Here is a 16,629-nt window from a genome sequence, read left to right on the forward strand (position 1 = left end):
ATAGTGTTTTCAGCATTAAAGCTTGATGTTCCTCATAGAAAGTAATCATATGGTATTCGGTCTGGTGATATTGCGTGGACAGGAGATTAAAGGTAAGCCATAGCACCGTCCAAGACAGTACTTATTAGCTATCGGTGACAAAATTGCTGCAAGATCTTGAAAGCAATTTTCTGGAAGCATTAGGTGCCATTGACAGGGTGAAACTGCAAAATATTTGGAACAAACTTGATTTGGGCTAGATGTTTGTCATGTCACAGAAAGGCCACGTATAAAATATTTTTAATTAGAGCTTCTAATATTTATAGTATGTTTCTTTGAATTTACGTACATAGTAAAATGCGAAATAGCTTCGTAAATATAAATATTTTAAAAGTGGTCATTCGTTTGTGCTCCTATCTCAAAATGTGTATTTAAGAAAGTGGACAGAGCTCAAAATGCGTGTGTAAGAAAATAGAAAAAGGTTAACTACGCTTATGTCCACAGTCTGAAGTAAACATTTTGAGATATGTCCAGAATAAACGGCTCAACAATGATTTGTTAAAATGCATGTTTAAGAAAATGAATGTTTTTTGAACTATGTCCATTTTCTGAAATGCGCATATTGTAATATGTTTAGAGTAAAAGGCTCACCCATGGAATGTTGAAAAGCGTAAGAAAAGGAGCATAGCTTAAATACGCTCTTTTAGATAGGTCCATTTTCTAAAAATACGCATTTTAAGGTATGTCCAGAGTAAAAAGCTCACCATTGACATGTTGAAATGTGTGTTTAAAACAATGTGCAAAACTTAAATACGCTTTTTGATCTATTTTCATTTTCTGAAATACGCTTATTAAAATATATCCAGAGAAAAAGGCTCGCTTATAATATGTTGAAATGCACGTTTAAGAAAATGGAAACTTTTTGAGCTATGTCCATTTTCTGCAGTACGAATTTCGAAATATGTCCAGAACAAAAGGCTCATAGATGGTATGTTGAAATGTGTGTTTAAGAAAACAAACATAGCTTAAATACCCTTTTTGATCTATGACACTTTCTGGTATAAACATTTTGACATATGTCCGGAATAAAAAGCCCACTGATAGGTTAAAATGCATGTAAAAAAAAAGGGGCATAGCTTAAATACGTTTTTTGAGCTAGGTTCATTTTATGAAATATACATATTGAGACATGTCCTGAATATAAAGCTGACCGATGATATGTTGTTTGAAATTCTGAATTAAGCCATAAAACTTCTCATTTTTAAACTTGAATTATGTGACGTTAAAAAATAGTATTTTAATCTTGTATGTTTTTTTGGTGCTTCTAGAAACTAGATGAATGTAATGAAGACCACGTGACCATAGACATTCCTCCTCAAAAGAAGTCCACAACGACACCCCTTCGTAGTCCAAAAATGGTGAAGGAGGTCTTGAAAAGAATGTCCTCTCATCCAAGTGGAAGGGACCCCCAAATAATCGAATCTTATTCCGATGACGATAGCTCCGATTATTATGTCGATAAAGAAGCTCTCAAGGTGATTGACGATTTCGAAAACAGTCTGGTGGATGCTCCCGGTAACAACAAATCACCGATAAAACATGCTGAGAAGCCAGTTTATCAGTTGCAAACATCTGTAACATCTACTAAGTAAGTTTTGATTTTTATGTGATTGCAAGCATCTTGGTAATAAATGTAGACATTTGAGGATAATAAGGAATTTCGACGTTTGTGGCTAATACATTCAGGCGCTTGAGGATAACCATGAAGTTAGAAGTTAAGAAGATAATGAATTTGGATGCTTGATTATACTAATGAATTTAGACCTTTGAGGATAATAATAAATTTTGATGTTTGAGGATAATAATCAATTTAGACGTTTGAAAGGCTATTGATGAATTTAAGGGTTAGAGAATAATTAAGAATTTAGGCGTTCGATGGATAAAAATGGATTTAAACTTTTGAGAATAGTTATGAACTTAGCCCAAGGTCAAGAAAACTGAGATGGGCACAGTCGGCCTTGGCCCTCTTAATGGGCTGTCGCGCCACTGAGTTAGTTAGAGTTATGAACTTAGGCTATTTGAAAGGATAATACTGGATTTAGACTTTTGATGATAATAATAGATTTATTCATTTGTGGCTCGTAATAAATTCAGACCTTTGAGGATAGCAATAAATTTTGATGTTTGAGGATAATAATCAATTTAGACATTTGAAAGGATATTGATAAATTTAGGCGTTAGAGAATAATGAAGAATTAAGGAGTTTGAAAGGATTATAGTGGATTTAGACTTTTGAGGATAATAATTTAAGGCGTTTAAAAAGGGTAATAATGGATTAAAATTACTAGTTTAACTGAAGTCGATGTGCATCTCCCATTTTTTTTATTATTTCGTCTCATGTTTTGAACAGTCTATGTCGGTCTTTTTACTATCAATAGCTCATCAGCCTTGTAACTTTGAACCCAACCCAGAATACAAGAGAACTCCATTGGGAAAGCAAGAAAGTCGCTCGCGGTTAATCTTATTTTCGGGGAATTTTAACGCATCATCCGTCTATCTCTAGGGCAGTTGTTCCAAATATTTGGAACCTAAAATTATCCACTTTTTTTTGTCGGAACTCCTACTTTATAAATAAAGTTCATTCATAATTATGAAAATTTTAATCAAAGAATGCCTGCTGATTATTATAAAAATATTTAATCTGAGGATTAAAATTTTCCATGATTTTATACAGAATAAATATGGTGTAGAGTTAGACACAGTTGAATTCACAGGTTTTGAGCGACGAATGACGTCTATTTCAGTACTTGTTTTTGGTGTATGCATAAGATGAAAATGAATAAAATATGCTGAATTATGGTTTGTGATAAAATAAAAACGGAAAAAAACTGTAATAAAAATTGAGACTGTCGAATTTAGTTAGAAAATTTCGAGGGAAGTTTCTAATGCAGTTTCTCATAAATGCGTACCATTTTTGTAATTTAATTATTATATAAACAATGGATTATTGGTTGGATATAAACATAACTAAATGTTTTTAAAGAAAGTATGTGTTAAAAAATAATAAAAATAACTGACGGAATGCCTGTGACCATCGGATTATCGTTAGATAGGCAAATTTTAATACTGCATGCATAAATTATTTGATTCACTTAAGGAGTTCTCGAGATATGGCGATATACACAAAAAGGAGATTAACATTAAGAATCCAAACTTTCGACCGTTACCTTTTTTTATTTTTTTATAACCGTCGTTGAACAACCGACCCAGCTTTTTAGGTTTACGATTATTAATGTTCAACTCCGTAGCCTTTTAATTTTGAACTCAATCCAGAAGACAAGGGAACTCCTGGATCAAGTATTGGGAGAAATTGGTCATCATGGAGGACTTTTATGATGGAACTAACCCACATTTGCGTTGCATGGAGAGGAAGACCACGAGAACCTCCCATGGTTGGCCTGACGGCAAAGAGACTCTAACCCATGATCCGTGTACCACTGAGGATATTTCACGTCAGCACTGTGTTCGGTGCAAGCCAGATGCAGATTAGTACCTACCAGCCATCGTTGAGATTCGAACCCGGTTCACCTCATTGGAAGGCGAACGCTCTATCCCCTGAACATCGCGGCTCTCGGCTATTATCTTGACCAAACTATAAGGAACCTATTTCCAAAATTGTGGTATCTCTGTATCCTCCGAATCCGGAAATCTGTATCCTCCGAAAAAAAAAATGTTTATTTAGAGAAAGAATGTTTTTGTGCTCCTGATTTCGTAAGTTAAAATATATCGCCTGCGCTAATTAATAAGCATATTTGAGATGAAGTCCGAAAATCATGACGAGGAAATCCGATCATTAGACCAAAAGTTAATCAGGGTGTTCCCTTTTTTCTGTTTTGCACACCGCACCTAGTATCGGTCGAAGCGTGGAATATCTTAATTCAAAATCATAGTTAATTGAAAAATCGTTGACGTTGTCGTGTTCGTGATTGGAAAGTGGGTCAAATATGACACAGAGTTAAATAATAAATTGATTTGTATCACGTTTTTAATATCAGAAACCAAATCCACCTCCTCTCAACATTTTTATGTGCTCAGGTGTTTAAGAAAATATTCTCTTTTTTTTTCTCTCTCTGTCGCGTTTCATCAGCGCCAAATGCATCTTCTTATACACACACCCAAAATTTAGAACATCTATTCCAATGAAAGAATAATTATTTTGCGAGACTGATATTACCTGCACTTTTAAAAGTGTTGATGCCATTAATATTTTTATGCTAAAATTAAGTCTTATAATTTTATCGGCTATGGTTTTTAAATTATTTATATTCAACTGCAATAGCAACAAAAGATTCAAAAGACGAATCACAAAAAGATAATATAAAAACGATTTCGGTAGCAAATAAGGACTAACTTTTGATTGTTGTCTGTACTAAACTTAAAGCAAAGCATTCGTGTAACAATTTATATTATCTATCGCCTAATTTAACCAATTGTTACACGAACATAAACAAGTGCAAACTGGTTTCAGTCGCGCAAAAACAATAAACCTGTATAGTATCACCTGATAATTATGATTTTACAGAGAATCTTACAGTGCGTCTAATAATTTGGCCAGGTATGGTGGTCAAGTCTTAACATTTTCATGACCAATGGCATGATTGTGGCAATGTGGTCACGCAAAGGCCACCTTTACTTTTCAGATAAGCTGGTACACATCGATCATAAATTGGGTGGGCTTCAAGCCGTCACTAGGGATCGAACCGCAGTTCTTCACAACGACAGTTCAGTGCCTTAACCACTGAGCCATCATGATTAAAGTATTAAGACCATATTTTTCGAATTGCTGCATTATGGCTACCCTCCAATAATTTATTTAAATCTATCAAATGAAATGTAGAATTGGATCTAAAATTAGAATCCAGATAGTATCTAGATTACAATTAGACCTAAAATTAGAATCTATGATAAAGAAGAAAAAAAAGTGTTTTTTTCAGAAAAAAGTACATTTTTGTGTCTATTTTCAGAACATTTAACTGTCATATTTGTAGTGAGCCAGCTGACAATCAAAATAGCATTTTGGTATATAAAAATACGATCATACGGGGATATCGAACATTATGCAGCTAAGACTTTCACACCTCTTCCGTATTTCAGTCTGTGCAACATCTTTCCTAACTCATCGTTTCACTAACTGAAATAAAATTTTATTTATAAATAATTAAATGGAACATTGATTAATAATTAAAATTAACTCCAAAACACGCATGAATTGTTTTTAATTTAAATTGTGTCTTAACAAATTGAACGGAGTGATATTAAGCCCAAATTAATATAAGTGATGCGTTTATAAAAACACTTATCTGTCTATACAGACATGCACGGCGTATTAATTTATACGATTACAATAGCGTTCCAACGGCTTTTTTGCATACACGCTCATGAAGAACCATGGAATTGTTTAGTTGAAGGGGTCTACATACTATCGTGATATCATTAGTTGGTCACGGAAGAATGATGACGTAATAAGAGTTCACGTTAACTACACGCGAATGGGACGATCTGATGTAATTTGGCGCATAAATATTTGACCCTTTTTATAATATTTCGTGTCACTAAAAAGGATGGTGGCATATCATTTGGGGAGATCATTAGATACTTAATGTGAAATGCTTCACACGTATCTTATAAGGTGTTTATTGTGATCTGCATTTAGGTTGCCTACTTTTTTTTACACTTCTTTTGATGATCAAGTTCAAAAAATGCATTCGTCTCGCCCGGATGAGCAATCAGACGACTTTCTCGTTTCCATCAGTTGTGTTATTACTTGGGGGTGATAATGTCGTTTTCGACGAAATGTATCAAGTAAATGAAATTTGAAATCGAAATATCCTTATATTTATAGTAAATAAGTTCTAAATTAAGGCTTAAACCATTGCGCCATTTTGTTTTGAAATTCTAAAACGTTCTAAAAAATATCGTTTTCTATAGAAAGAGAGTTATTTGTTTTGATCAGTGATGTGTGTCCCTTGGATTAAATTGGCAAATATTGGTAACATATACCCGTAGGGGATTTTTTGCTTTTCTTGGATCAGTTAGCTGATACATTTTCTATGTGTGGGAATTTCTCTCGCCTAATAACACGAGATTCTTGTTGTCTATGTTTAGAGATCAAGGTCTTCAGTCAGATAATTTAGTGGAAGAAATGCTGCTAAGTGAACGCAAATACGAAAAGCTCCTGCCGTCCTCCAATAATGGAAGTTATCCCGAAAAATACAAGGGAAGGGAAGAGATAGAAGACTCGAAGCGATTTATGTCTTTGACTAATGACCAGAAGTCACGTAATCTAACTACCCGAGCCGGTAGTCCTGCGCCACCAAAACCGCCAAGAAATTATGATTCATTACCCAGAGGATTCAAGCAATCAAATGGCGACAGCCACTATGGTAAGTTATGATTTTTCTAATATTTTGTTGTTTTTGTTTGAACATAAAGACTGATTTGCAGATCTAGAGGTGCCTTAATTTAGAGTGTTTAAGAGATCCTCTATTTGTGTAGGGGGAAATGTATAAGTTAATGTATTTGGCAATCGAAATAAGTAATTATTTTCACAGAAACGATTTTTACATAATATTAAGTACTTACTTATCATCCCGTATATCATTTTCGCCAACATGACGCCAAATTCATTCGGGAGATTTTGAAATTTATTTTCACATATATAGTAATTGGTTTAAAAAAATATATACCTGATACAAACATAACTTAATGCATACAAAAATAAGAAAATATTTAAATTGAACTACTTCCAAATTTATTTTCACATTGACAAAATACAAAATGAGAAAAAAAATTCACAAAAACACATTTTCTTACTGGTTAATATAAATGGATTTTGCGCTAAACCCATTTACATAAGGCATATACTTGATCTAATATTGTAATATGTGGTTATCCAATATTTGCGCTAAAGCGATGTTTTAGCGATCGATTTCACATCTTGCAAAATTGCTCGACGGGATGATATGTTAGTAACGAGTAATAACTTCTAAAATTTAAAGTATTACATACGTTTAAATCAACTGAATGATCTCAGCATATCCAGGAGCATAATTATATTTAATATTTTGCAATTAATCTTTCGATAACTACAAATACTCGGCGGATATCGTCCCAACTCCAAAAAAAAAAAAAAATCTTTACTATATAATATCTGATCAGTGATATATATATTTTAATATAAATGTATATATTTTATGTTAGTAAGATTATTTAAAAATTAAAAAAAAAGAAAAAATAACAGAAGAACAATGACTAGAAATTGAAGAAATTTGAGAGGATAAAAATATTAACATGCCTATTACAAATAAATAAAAGCATTCAAAATTTGATAGGATCAAAATTACTGGCCCCAATTGAAATTTAATAATAGCATTTTTCAGTTAAAATTCTTACATTTTAGTTACAATTCCTTGAAACTTAATAAAATAAATGATAGGGTAATAGACACAAATAACACTAGTAAACTTGTGTTCCTTTGTCCCAGAGATTTAGGTGATGTGTGTTTCGTTTTCGAGCAAGATGAGAGCAACCGCTGAAATAGTTTGTCCAGATAATAAGTTGTTAAGATCATATCATTCGCACTGAGAATGAGATCTAAATTTTTTTTAAATTGTAAATTTGTCAAAAAGTCATTTGTCATTTCTAACATGATCTTAAATAAGGAAAAAAATCACACATTTTCAGATTGTGTAGTATTTTTAAAGCATAAACTTTAAAGAGAACTTACTTTCACGGTTTTCAAAATGCGTTATTTTTTTTTAACAAAAACTTTTAGTGAAGCAATTAAAGAAGTTTAAAAAATATACGTTATTTTTAAAAGGCAAACTTTTAAATTTGAGATTTTTAATAATATACAGTATATTTTTCGCACTGAAACGAGCGAACTTTCAGTATTTCCTTTTTCCTACACTACCCTACAATAATGGTAGGGATTCTTACAGTTTCTGACATTTTAAAATTTCTCATGATTTACTAAGAGATACAGTTAAGAAGCTTTTAGAGGTTTGAGAAACTGATGGCAACGAATCTCAAAAGAAATTGAGTGTTTTTGAACACCCTGTGCTAGAAAATATAGCAATAAACATGTATTAATGTCTTAGGATATTATATGAAATAACCGAATAAAATTTCGTAAAACTAGCTTAAATATTTAAAAGATATCGACATTTTTATAAACGAAACTAAGATTTTTCCGGTAAATTTTGTCTGGCTATTCGGCATATTTACGAAAATCGGATTTTTTTTAAAATTATTCTCAGTAAAATTGTAATTTTTTGCAGTTTTGTATTCTTATGTCTGATGATAAAACAAAAATGAAGGCTTAAAAAATTCTTCTCTTGATGTTTCTTTATTATATGGAAAAACAATTGCAGTCGCTAATTTATGATTCGGTCAAATTAGGAATTTCATTCGAGAAAAAATGAGAATTTCCATTCTCCCAAAAATATAAGTTCACAGCATCTCTGAAATTACTGTTTCCTCCCTCTGATACAAAAAAGTTTATGTATCAAAAATAGTACAAATATTCAAATATTTAATATCTTGGCTCCTGATATTTATTGTCGAAAATACCACAATCGTGAAAGCTTTAGCCGCGATGGCTCAGGGGATAGAGCGTTCGCCTTTCAATGAGGTGAACAGGGGTTCGATCCCGGCAATGACTGGTCAATACGAATTCCGCATCCGGTTTGCACCGACCACAGTGCTGACGTGAAATATCCTCATTGGTAGACGGATCAGGCTTACCGTCAGGCTAACCGTAGGAGGTTCTCGTGGACTTCTTCTCCATGTAACGCAAATGCGGGTTAGTTCCATCAAAAAGTCCTCCACGAAGGCAAATATCACCCAATACTTGATCCAGAAGCTCCCTTGTCTTCTGGATAAGGTTCAAAATTACAAGGCTACGGAGTCGAACATTAGTAGTCGCAAACCCCAAAATTGGGTCGGATGTTCAGCGATGGTTATAAAATACAAAATAAAATCGTGAGAGTTTCGTTCGTTTATGTGTCGAATACAGTACCCTATAATATTGAAAAAGAAGATACTTTCAGTTTTTGATATTTTTTCCAATATTCTCTAAAGAAATACTAAGAGAATTATTTTATAAATTTAGAGATGTTTGGGTCATGCGACTTCCCACATTTATAAATAAATAAAAAAATTAATGATGAAGGATAATATTTAAATTATCTGGTTATTCTTGGAATTATTCCAAAATACGAAATATTTTGAAAATTTGTTACGGTTCATTTTGTTATGGTTAACACATTAACAAAATGTATTTATGTAAAAATATAAAAATTGTATTAACAACGAATTTTTAGTGAAAAACAAGGAGGAATGCGAAGAAATAACGGGCGTTGTTAAGCGAAGCGATGCCTTCTCCTGAATTGAGAAATTAATAAAAAGTTTATGTGTATTTGAATTGCAATGTTAGTAAGAGTTCGAAGATGTATTGTATTTTTATAAATTTAATCCCTATCATCGGGATGCACGATCTTTTCCGAAGAAAGTCCACAGAAAGGAAAATTCGGCTTTCTAGGACTGCAATGAATTCAGTTAAATATTTCGATGCCTTGAATTTTCTTCTTAAGTTTCCTCTTCGTTTGATCCTCACCGTAACCTCTATATTTTGGAAAACTTTCTTTAAAAAAAATTGAAATGTCGGAGGAATAAAGTTTCTTCGATTGCTTGAATTAATTTTTCGATATTTTGAAACTTTTTCTTAAAAAAATTGAAACGTCGAAAGAATTGAATCTTTCAAACACATTGAATCTTAATTCTCATCCTCATTTATGCCCATACCCTAATCTCTACATTTTTAGAATTTTTTTTTTTTTTTAAAAATCTGAAAATCGAAGGAATTAAATCTTTTGATGCTTTGACTTTTTCTTCTACAGTTTAAAAATTCTTTAAAAAAAAAAAAATTGAAACGTCGTAAGATTTAAATCTTTCGACACCTTGAATCCTCATTTGACTCATGTTTTACCATATAGACTTCCTTGAATCACACCTTGACCGCTCAAAAGCTGATTTTGGAAAGTTAGAAAAAAATCGTTAATTAGTCTTAATTAAATGTTAAATTTTTAAAAAATAATTGTCAAAAAATATTGTAACTAAGCATTGTTTATGCGATACACTTTTACTTCAACCCCTACTGTTTAAATTTTAAAAGGATTTTTCTCGAATTAAGATAAGAAATGCGTTGTATTTATGGAAGTAATCCGACGAAATGGAATTGTCAGTTTTACTTAAACAATTGATTAATATTGTATGATATGAATAGCAGTTATTGTACAGTATAGTTTTTGCAAATTTTTTTTTATCTTTTTAGATGTCATTTCGTCCGGCATTCATCCACTGTTCAATGGCCATTCCACGGATGCGTCAAACAGAGCTGGAAGCCAATGCGGTTCATCTCCACAACAGAATTATTTCGTTGTTGTGGCCATCGACTTTGGAACGACTTACAGTGGATATGCCTTCAGTTTCACTCAGGATTCCGACAACATCCATATGATGCGAAAATGGGATGGTAAGTTGACAAAGTAAATAAATAAAAATAAAACGGAGAACTAATTTTAAAAAAAAATCGTTTTCAGCAGCATTTAAATTTTAAGGGAAGGGATTGAACACTGTAAATCATTTTATTTTAAGTATTCTTACCCCCAAATTCATTAATTTTTAAATTTCGATTTTTAAGGCCATCTATCGGTAATTTCAGAAAATACAAAAATATATACTAATGTGGTAAACAGTGAAGGTTAGTGTAAGGTCAAGATGAGAAACGGGCACTTTGAACCTATTTTCTCTTAGTGTTGTGTGCCCTTTCACTTAATCATTTCTCACTGAGTTTATTCGTAATTATAAACACAGAACTCATAAATTTGTTTATTTTTGATCACGTGACCGATTTTTTAAAGTAAGTGAAATCTCGCATCCTTTCCCATTAAAAAATATGGTCTTAATAATCAAATTTATTTTCGGCAATGAAATTGAATTTCTTTTAATAAATCTATCTCAATTCCTACGATACTTAAGCAAAATGTTTCTACGAAAAATATCCCTATAGCGGTTTAAAATTCTAATTACAAAAATAATAAAAATATTATATTTGCAAAACAATTTTCAAGTGTGCCTAATTACTTCTTTCGTTTCAAACTGGGACTCTTTTAATGCATTACTTCACTGTCTTATGTTTTACCCGTTTATGGATATATCTTAGGATGAATATCCTGTACAACTTGTACTGTACAAGATCTTGCATAGGAATATAGGATGTTTCACATCAACCTTTATATATATTTTAAGAATTTTGACCAAAAATAAAGCTTTCATATTAGGAGATGCTAAGTACAATTTAGAATGAGACAAAAGCAAAGACAGTTTTGAAATCGAATTGGCCGAATTTAGATTAGATTATGCACGACAGAGTCATTAGGCCTTTCTTTTTTTACAGAAAAGACGGTTTCATCCGTCGTATACTTAGACATGTTGGAAAACTTCGTATTTCCACAACTAGAAGAGCTTCAGCCACATGTCTTTTTGCAACAAGATGGTGCACCACCTCATTGGGGTATCATCGCTCGTAGTTCTTTGAATGACCATTTTCCAGGAAGATGGATTGGGCGAGGAGGTCCAATTCCTTGGCCACCCAGGTCATCTGATATGACCTGATGATCTCCTGATATATATATGTCGAACATTGATGATCTAAAAGCCAGAATTACAATCGCAATAGCCTCTGTGGATGCCGACCTGCCTGCTGATACCTGGCGTGAAATTGACTATCGACTTGATATTCTCCGTGCGACGAAGGGTGCACACGTGGAAGTTCATTGACAAGGGTCATGAAGCTTTTTGAGTCTATCTAACCATTTATGTTATTAATTTTAATCTATCTTTATTATTTTATGTGTTATTAAACATCAAACTGGGTCCGGGACTTTATAAACACCCTATATAATGAAAAAAAAAATAAATTCTGTTTTAAAAAGAAAAACGCTATTGCTCTTGTTGTTGTTTCTAATGCCACTGCCGAATACCAGCAAGTCTGATTAGTGAAACCAAGCTAATTTCAAAACAGAGGGTGCGTATCTTGTTTTTTAGTGGCACCATCTATGACCAAGAATATGACTTCTGCCACACATACGTCACAGCTCGTTTACAAAGCGAACCTATTCAAGCATCCATTTATTCATCCATAGATCGTAATTTCGACCTGAACCAGAGAACATCCAACTCCAATTCAGCATCCTCAAAGGTATAGATTTGCTATGGAAACATGGAGAACTTTGTGACCCGACAGATTTAGCGTGCACCAGTCACCATTTGCTACACGAGAATACTTCGGTGGTAGGAGATCGAATTCATGCCCTCTTGAACATTGGCCCGACGCCCTACTAACCCCACCGAATAAATTTTAAATATGTAGCCACAAAGGGTTAATATATTTATAAAGTGCATAATTCTTTATTACTAATTATAAATCGCATTAACAGATGTATCGAATAATAATGTTTGCAAAGTATCGTATTAAAAAAATGCTTGCACTAATTTTTGATTGTTTGCTGGTGTTTGCTTTGACTTGACTTTCCTTTTTTTCAGGGGGTGATCCAGGCGTGGTAAATCAGAAAACACCCACTACCCTTCTTTTGGATCCAGATGAAAAATTTCACTCGTTTGGGTACGCAGCCAGAGATTTCTACCACGATTTAGAGCCAGAGGATTCTAAAAGATGGCTCTATTTCGAGAAGTTCAAGATGACCCTGCATAAGACTGAGGTTAGCAATTTATTTTATTTATAATCTGAACTGCCGGCCCAGTTTTGAGAATACCAATGTTCGTTGTTTCATTCAAAAATAATTTTTTTCTTAAGGGTCTCCAAAAATCACTTCTCCACGGTTATAGTTAGATGAAATAATATTGTTGCATAAAATATTGTTGAAATATTCTTACTAAAAATCGTAATCGTAAAATCTCCACGGTTTCTAAAGTTTTAGATGAAAATTGGATAAAATATTGTTAAAATATTCTTATATGCATGGTTTGATACCTCTTAGATTATATTGTATTTAAAACTGTCATAAAAACTGAAAGTGAAATAAGTAAATAAATAAAAAAAAACATCCTTATTAATAGACGCAAATTTTTATTTAAGCGTTGAAGAGAGAACACATTATCGAAATCTGTCGGATCACTAGTGATTCAACGTAGGATGAAAAACATGATACCTTGTCTGGTGAGCCGTGGTTGCTCAGGGGATAGAGCACTCGCCTTCCAATGAGGTTAACCGCTTTCGAATCCCAGCGACGGCTGGTCGATACGAATTCCGCAACCGTCTCGCACCGACCAGATCATCATCAAAGCCTCATCCCGTATCCATCAAAGGGGGCATCCGGAGAATACTGTAGACTAAGTGCGCGCACGTGACCTCTCAGCAAAAGAAAAAGAGGATTCAAAAAGGTAGGCTTGGTGGCAATCCATGGCAACACGTCGGAAAAATGGGCAAGAGAGGCAGAAGTAACTCCAGGGAAAACCCTGGTTGATGTAGGTTGGACACCGCTCGCAGAGCAGCGACCTCAGTGATGCCGTAAAATATCCTTAGTGGTAGACGGATCATGGGTTAGAGTCCCCTTCCCGTCAAGCTAACCATGGGAGGTTTTAGTGATTTTCCTCTCCATCTAAGACAAATACGGGTTAGTTCCATCAAAAAATCCTCCATGAAGGCAAATTTCTCCCAATACTTGATCCAGGAGTTCCCTTGTCTTCTGGATTAGGTTCAAAATTTCAAGACTACGGAGGTGAACATTGGTAGTTGTAAACTCAAATTGGGTCTGATGTGCGACGACTGTAATAAAATAAACTAAAACATGTTTGATTGCTGGATGTAACTTGAAGTAGTTCCCGGTAATAGCGTCTTAAGAAAACTTTTCATCGCAAGAAGAGAGAAACTTTTAATTGCAACTTCTCTTTCACCTCCGTAAGTAATTTAAAATTTATAGATTAGTTCAGCCAAACCTAGAGTAAGCCATGAAGTCTTAAATACTAAAAAGAAATTTTCAAAATATCAAATTGAAAGAGAACTTTTCCATTGCTTAATCCTAAGCTATCCTCTCATAACGTGTTTTCATTTTGATATTTTCAAATTCTTTTTCAGCAATTGATACTTATTACATGTACTCACTTTCTCTATACTTGGAATTTTAAATAAGTTATGGAGGTTAAATAGGATTTGTAATAAAAATTTTATCTCGCGTTATAGCTTCCCATAACTTATTTTCGTTAATCAAGCAGAGTTTGCTGTTTTCCGTTTTGCCTTCCTCAGTTTTGATTCGTTTGACTATAATATTTTTTTACTCGCTTATTAATTAAATTTTAATGCATTTTTAACTGCGTTTATAAAATCGTTTCATTAATTTTTGGTACTATTAGCATTATGGCTATCAATAAAATGAAAGAAAACCTTTTTGTTCTTTAATCTCTTAAAATAAACATGAAAAAAAGTGCATGAACTGCAATGATATAAAGATATGAACATTCTCATTCAATTTCAGACAAATATTTTAACATAGAGTCAGAGTCTGGAAATAATATTTACCTTAACAAGATTTCTTATTGCAGCACCTGAGCAGAGAAACTATGATCCATGCAGCCAATGGTCAAGGTGTGTCCGCCCTCTCAGTGTTCGCCCATGCACTGCGATACTTCAGAAAGCACGCTCTCCAGGAGTTGAGTGACCAATCTGCGACTACCATCCTCAACGATGATGTCCGATGGGTGGTCACTGTACCTGCCATTTGGAGACAGCCTGCCAAACAATTTATGAGAAATGCCTCATACGAAGTAAGCTTCTTTTTTATACTTGAAAGATTGTTCAATCAATACAGGAAGCCCACTAAAGCGTGTGTGCCGGTCAGGTGTCCGAGCGGTTTGCGTGCCTGACTGTGAAGTCAATGGTTGCTGGTTTGAATCCCGCTCAGGGTATGGATGTTTCTTGTGTGATGTGACCTGCCCTATGGACAGGCATCTATGGCAGAGTGAGGGGGGTAATGTTGCTCACCTCCGTGACTTAGGTTAACAGTTGAAGCCGGCTGAAGAGTCACTGTGTAGTAAATGATGACCGGTTGACGTTAAATGTGTCGGGTCTCATCTCTGGTCAAGTCATCTCAGTGAAGGGGCTAAATATCAGGTCAAAATTACGATCTGTGGATGGCCGGCCAGGTGGCCGAGCGGTTAGCGTGCCTGACTGCGAAGCCATAGGCTGCGGGTTCGAATCCCGCTCTGGGCATGGATGTTTCTCTCTCTCTTTGTGCTGTCCTCTGTTGTGTGTATGATGTGTGAATGTGGCCCACCCTATAACGGGTTTGTGGCAGTGTGGCGTGGGCAATGTTGCTCGCCACTGGGTAACGCGAAATGAGCAACAATTCTGGCATAGTATAGGCAAAGATTGAAATTCAGTGCCTGCCATTGGAAAAAAAAACGATCTGTGGATGTATAAATGGTGCATGGGTCCGCTCTATGAACGGGCTGCGACATGTGTGAGTCAGGAACCGTATTCTTGGCCATAGATGGCACCACTGATGAGCAAGAAACGCACCTTCTGCCTTAAAATTCACTTGGTTTTACCAAGCAGACTTGTTGGCATATGGCAAGTGGTATTAGAAACAACAATAGATCGTAATTTTGACCTGGACCAGAGGACAATCAATCTCCATTTCAGTAACCCCAGAGGTATCTTTGTCTTGTGCACTTCGAGGACTTTGTGCCCCAGACAGATTTAACATGCACCGGTCACTATTTAATACACGGGGATTCTTCCTCCTCCTGGATTTGAACTCCCGTTCTTACAAATACGAGTCCAGCGTTCTACAAACCGGGTACATAAGTATTTGTATATATGTTTAAAGTTTACTTTGAAAGTAGTTTGAAAAAAAAATTAAAAACTGCAGTATCAGTCCAAACCGAAGACTTCTTCCCGCTAATGAGTTGAGTCCGCTTCGGAACCGGACTGAATTTGCCTCATCACTTATGCATACGGGCATTAATACATACTTCTTGTTTTGCGGGTTCGATTTGCAATGAATGCAAACACGGAGTTTAATGTAATCCAGCTGAAGCATCGAAAGAAATGAATTTTCTCGATCTAACATATCTCGTTATATTGTAATCATCGTTGAATAGCCAACCCAATTTTGAGAATATCAATGTTCAACTCGGTAGCCTTGTAATTTTTCACCGAACCCAAAAGATAAGGGGACTCTTGGATCAAGCATTGGGAGAAACTAGCCTTCGTGGAGGACTTTTTGATGGAACTAACCCGCATTTGGGTTACATTGGCAGAAAAACCACGAAAATCTCCGACCATTAGCTTGACTAGCTAAAAATTAGGGACACTCACTTTTGTAGATACGAAGTGAAATTATTTAATTGATATTGGCATAATATTTTTTTTAATGCAACAGTAGCATGAAAAGTTTCTATATATTGATCTCAAACTATTATAAATTGTTCAGTAGACTATCAACAAAGTCATACTGGAAGCTGTTGAAATTTTTTGTTCTAAGCAAAGTAATTCTGCAATTAAAAATA

The 16,629-nt window shown here is 34.3% G+C and overlaps 1 protein-coding gene across 3 annotated transcripts in view; it reads left to right on the plus strand.

Annotated features, from left to right (window-relative positions):
- LOC107448359 (heat shock 70 kDa protein 12A) overlaps positions 1–16,629 on the plus strand; it is a 65,271-nt gene that overhangs the window by 40,538 nt on the left and 8,104 nt on the right. For all 3 annotated transcript variants that reach the window (XR_015431297.1, XM_016063523.5, XM_087156964.1), the window contains exons 4-8: positions 1,308–1,627; positions 6,145–6,422; positions 10,373–10,573; positions 12,646–12,821; positions 14,662–14,883. Coding sequence is in view for 2 of the 3 variants with exons in the window: in XM_016063523.5 (XP_015919009.3) it covers positions 1,308–1,627; positions 6,145–6,422; positions 10,373–10,573; positions 12,646–12,821; positions 14,662–14,883 (1,197 nt within the window). In the remaining variant the exon portion in view is untranslated. The remainder of the gene's footprint in view (positions 1–1,307; positions 1,628–6,144; positions 6,423–10,372; positions 10,574–12,645; positions 12,822–14,661; positions 14,884–16,629) is intronic.

Source organism: Parasteatoda tepidariorum, chromosome 2, assembly GCF_982258835.1.
Source record: "Parasteatoda tepidariorum strain Cologne lab strain chromosome 2, Ptep-v5.0, whole genome shotgun sequence".
Classification (NCBI taxonomy): Eukaryota; Metazoa; Arthropoda; class Arachnida; order Araneae; family Theridiidae; genus Parasteatoda; species Parasteatoda tepidariorum.